General features: G+C 43.1%; 1 protein-coding gene across 4 annotated transcripts; it reads right to left on the bottom strand.

Moving 5' to 3' along the window:
• Nucleotides 1-539: 539 nt before the first annotated feature.
• On the bottom strand, nucleotides 540-4,950 carry mkrn4 (makorin, ring finger protein, 4; the record flags this gene model as incomplete). Of its 4 annotated transcripts, none has more annotated exons than XM_084186951.1 (8): nucleotides 540-1,724; nucleotides 1,872-1,992; nucleotides 2,183-2,290; nucleotides 2,423-2,682; nucleotides 3,056-3,192; nucleotides 3,432-3,715; nucleotides 3,825-3,959; nucleotides 4,836-4,950. In XM_084186951.1, 8 exons carry the CDS (start codon nucleotides 4,886-4,888, stop codon nucleotides 1,569-1,571), a joined length of 1,254 nt encoding a protein of 417 aa, XP_084043077.1. In that variant the 3' UTR covers nucleotides 540-1,568. The 4 variants fall into 4 exon arrangements, with proteins under 4 accessions (XP_084043077.1, XP_084043076.1, XP_084043075.1 ...); XM_084186950.1 differs by lacking the exon at nucleotides 4,836-4,950 and adding an exon at nucleotides 4,433-4,585 and having other exon boundaries at nucleotides 2,423-2,679; XM_084186949.1 differs by lacking the exon at nucleotides 4,836-4,950 and adding an exon at nucleotides 4,433-4,500.

Here is a 4,950-nt window from a genome sequence, read left to right as displayed (position 1 = left end):
TCTTCCGTGTCTGGCGCCACATACTGAGCTGGAGTGGTAAGTCATATAACTTCTAGTCCCTGATGATGTACCCTTGCTGGTTGACTGGAGATACAGTACATTTCCAACACATTAATTTAAGTGGTTGCAATACAAAAGGCTTCTTGAAAATGTGCGAGTCGGTTTTGATGACAACCACTATTGGGTTGTGGCGTTAGTATGAAAAGGTTAAAACAATCAAACCAGTAACCAAGTTTGACATGAAGCCAGCAATGGCTGCTTTAGACAGGCAGCCCAATTTTGACATTGTTTTAGACCCAATCACAGATCTTTTCAAATCCGATATTTTTCAGATAATCTGATAGCCCAATTCTGACGTCAACTCAAACTTGGTTACTGGTGTTTATGTTTAACCTATTCATACTGAAGCCAAAAAAGTGGTTGTCATCAAAACCTTAAACCCATATAACACTTGTGCATATGTGGGAATTCAAACAGGTTAGACATGGCCATTCCCTGTAGCACGTTAGAATGAGCAATACAATTAATAAAAATAGGCAAACTGTGAAACTAAGTTTTATTCTCTTTTCTGTGCGTGAAAATACAAACAGGTTAGAAGTAATAAAATCAGACATTAGGTCTTTAAATCAGCATGTCAACACTGCAACAAGAGTGTCATGCCCTGTCAACAGGAGAGGTAAGCATCTCAAGTACAGTGGAGACTGCAGAGGTGAGAATGCTCATAATGGCTGGAATGGAGTAAATGGAATGTATCAAAGACATTGTTTTCATTTGCTTGATACCATTCCATTCTAATCCATTCCAGCCATTATTATGAGCCATCCTACCCTCAGCAGCCTCCACTGCTCAAGTATGTCATAGACAAGTGAAAAATAGCAGGGCAAGGTATTGCCCTGAGGCATGGCAAGATTTGTATGGCGCTATAGGAGTATAGCCATGTCTTAGGGCAAGGCAAAGTATACTTCCAATTTAGGCATAAAATATATAAACTAAACACATCTAAAAAAAAAATAACTAAATGGTGCAAATGGCAATAGTGACACAGCATTGGCACAAGTGACACTTTTTTTTTTTTTTAACAGGACCAACCAATGGAACAGAGCGCAATCAAAGCAGAGCACCACATTGATTGACCAACTAATCAATTAACCCATCCTCAACTTGCAATGAACCAACACCATCAATAGCAAGAGAAGAACCAATCTCCCTGTCTAACAGGATGACTCCAACCAACACAGCCCTGGATCTAACCAAAAGGTTAGCTGTTGGTTAGGATTGTTCATGTCAAGTCTGGGAGGCATAACAATACTAGTAAGTGAACCAGTGGTAATCCTAGCCTTCGGTACAGGTCTTCAAGCAACAGGTCTGCAAGTGCTTGGCCTATACCTCAAACTAGCAATTGTTTTCAACCACCAGGAAAGCAGATACATGCAGCATATGTAGAGACTTCAGTTCTGAGAGTCTATGAGGGACAGTGAGTGAATAAATAGCAGTCTTCTTTAATGGGGTTAGAGTAGAGGCCCTAGTCAACCATTGCAGACCAAATCCTTGGAGCAGGGTGGCAGTGCTCAGAATAGACCATAATCGTCATATTCACTCAGGTACAGAGGGAACTCATCATCGTCGTCATCATCATCATCCAGCAAGTCATCCAGTAGAGTCATCGCAATGACATAGTCAAGAAGTTGTAGGCTGCCCAAATCATCCAGACTCATCGCATGGTGCTATTAGATAAGAGCAACAAAACAAAAGAAGCTTTTGCAATTTAGAAATGCATTGAGTGGTCACAAAATCTAAAATGTCTGTTTCAGTTTATATTTATCTATGTTGAACTGTGTGTGTGAAGCTAAAGTAATCTGTCAAATATTTACAGAATGATCTGATCTGCGTCGGCGAGGTGGTCTGTAGCCATGAGGCAGGTCATGCCAATAGAGACACTCAGTCTTGAAGGGACAGCATCCATGACGCATGAAGAAACTACATCTTCTTTTACTGGAAGAATAGGGATGTGATCAGGACAACAGAAAATCATAATTATGACTAGGGGACAGGCACGTTTCAATAACCAGAATGGAGGACATGTCGGAAAAGCAGGAGTTCTTGATTAATCAGGAAGAGTCACATTCCTTTAAAGCCAAGATCCCAGAAAGACATAATTCTAGCCAGAATGATAAAAGCTAACCTGCATTTCTCTTTGAAGTTACGGATAAGGATTTCCTTTGGTTGTCCTTCCACCCAGTACTTGTTAGGGACGTAAAACGCAGACTTCACTCTGCACTGTGGGCAGCCCCTTTGGCAAAGAGTAGATACAGAAAGTTAGCCCTTCCAGGCAAGTAAAAAAAACAACATACAAAACAAAAACAGGACCCGCTTCGTAAAACAAAAAAATATAGCCATAAACTATGCTGCCCGGCCCTCTTACTTTATAACTTCTTCCTGGAAGTTTTTGGTTTTCCTCCAGGTGACGATGCAGCTCAGGCAGAAAGGATGGCTGCAGTTGGGCAGGATGCCAAAGCGCCTCTCCTCAGCACGGGTCTTCTCGTACACTGTCTCCATGCAGATGCCACAGGTCACATCTTTACTTTGGTTGAAGTAGTCCGTATGCTCCTGTTCCATCTGGAAGGCAGCAGTTGCAGAGGAGGCACCACGCTCTGCTGCTACCTCCTGGGAGGAAGGCTCCTGCTAAGTACAAATGGAACAGGCTTCATTGTGCTGCTTAGCAGTATTGCATCCGCGCTCAACATCCTAACCAGTAGTTGATCTTGCGCCCTCTGCCTCGCCAACACACATGGCCGCCCTGCTTGACAATGTATTAACCAGCTGTGCCACCAAAAATTATCAAATTCCGCAGCGGTGGAGACATTTCAAGCTGTGGCGCAAGCATCTACGACAATCTTGAATCCATTACACAAAGAACAAAAACGAAATATTTCCATGTGCCATCAGAGTATACTCTACATCTTGAGTCTTGACTTTGAGATTGCATAAACATTTTTCCATGAGGTAGCAGAGAAAGTAACCCCAAAATAACATTATTTCCATAACAATGACAAACCTGCTGATTGACTAGAGGCCTCCATTCGCCTGCTTGAGCTGACAGTGTGCTGGATGGAACTGTAGTTTGGGCCGATGTCTCGGGACACTGTTGGACTGATGCTTGGGGATCTGTGACATTAGCGTGTGATGACTCCGCTGCCAAAAAAGGGACATTGTTACAACCAAGTACTACTACATGTGTATATATAGTCAAATTCCTCTGTACAGTACTACAATACACCATCCTGGTCCCAGATCAATTTGTGCAACCTTGCTAACCCCTATGGTCATTATAATGCCAAACATTTGACTGCACAAACAGATCAGGAACCAGGCCAACAGTATACCCCAATACCAGGGTAAAACCTAGCTAAGGGGACCAATTGAGGTCATACCCTGTCGTTGAGGTGAAGTCTGCGATGAACCTTCGGCTACATCCTCTTCTGTGATATCTGTGTTCTGACGGCCAAAGTTGTGCTGCAGGTGTGCTAAATAGGTATGCATGGACTCTGAGCCCCTGCGTCCTTGGCTGTAGAAGCCCTGTGCCTGCAGTAGAGAGGGCTCTGATCCTCTACGTTCTGGTAGAGCATGGCCAACCCACGGGGTGTGAACCACAGGTGCTGAACCCCTCCTACTCAACCCCGCATTGGCTGCCTCAGCATCAGTGATGTGGAGATATCTGGAGAATAGGCAAAAGCGAATTCAATGACTCAGAAAGTATGTAGTGTAAAGGTTTATAAGGTAGCCTGAATAGTAAGAGTCAGGCCATTATGAATTTTGTGTCTCACCTGCAGCCATCTCCAAACCAGCATCCACCTTTCTGGAAGTACCTGCATATTTGGGATGTCGGCGGCAACACTGATGGCCACTCGTGTAGATAATGACAGCTCGAACCGAATCTGCATGAACCGTTCATGAATTGCCTGTAAAACATATGTCATGTAGCCATCACATTCACTGTCGATTTGAGACTCAGCAATGGGACATCAGCAAACAAACAAACGTCAAAACTGCAAGGCAAGCTCATGCTCTTCTCAATGTGGGTGTGGTGTGACCGGGATTCGAACCCTTTAACCGAACTTGTTAGTTAGGCGTTAGCTAGCTAGCAACTGGAGGCAGTGAAGTCCATAGCAACGACATTTCAAAAGTTTAGTTATAACGATTTCCAATTAACGTTAAAAGCTAAATCGATAACTGCTCTTAACAGAAACCCATTACGCTTTAGTCGCACAAGTTGACCAATACAACTTTTGTGCGCTACAACCGGATGTAAACATCATTGCAGCAGATCAAGACACGCCTGCTGCGTTAGGTTATTCGAAGACTGAACAAAGTTCTCCAGAATAGATGGGCTGTGTTAGAGAAACCCGGCCCAGTTCTCAAACCAAAACCATACCTGCAAATCCTTCTAGTAATTAAAGGACGTTCATAGGAGTCATGGTACGGAAACCCATATTGTTCCATTATTGTTCGTCAAATAAAGTAGTCTTTATTTTTCAACAGACTACAGCAAATGGCACACAAGCGGTTAACATACTACGTCACATACACCATGCCTCGTGCTCCACCACAACTTCACCTTTGTTCATGTTATTCAAATATTGCAAGTTTGCAAACATTAGAGTCAAGACCTTTGCAGCTGCCAGACAAAAAAAATGCCCGGTGCAACAGCACATTTTCAGAGGAAGATGAATTGTTGGCCTAGTACTGAACACAAATGAATTGCATTTAGTCACACAGTTCTTTCAAACAAATTGCATTCAAGGCCATATGAAACAAGTTCATTTTGGGATGCCTACCTACAAGTTCCACCACTACGAAAATACGAAGGTTGACCTATCTTTGACTCCATTTTCTGGCCTGCGTCTTGTTGATGTTCTTGCCCCCCAAAACATCTAGCTAAAAGCTTTTCAG

Source organism: Coregonus lavaretus (assembly GCF_964263955.1).
Source record: "Coregonus lavaretus genome assembly, chromosome: 22".
In the NCBI taxonomy this organism is placed as follows: domain Eukaryota; kingdom Metazoa; phylum Chordata; class Actinopteri; order Salmoniformes; family Salmonidae; genus Coregonus; species Coregonus lavaretus.
The sequence above is the reverse complement of the archived record's forward strand: the minus strand, read 5'-3'. Positions and strand labels throughout refer to the sequence as shown.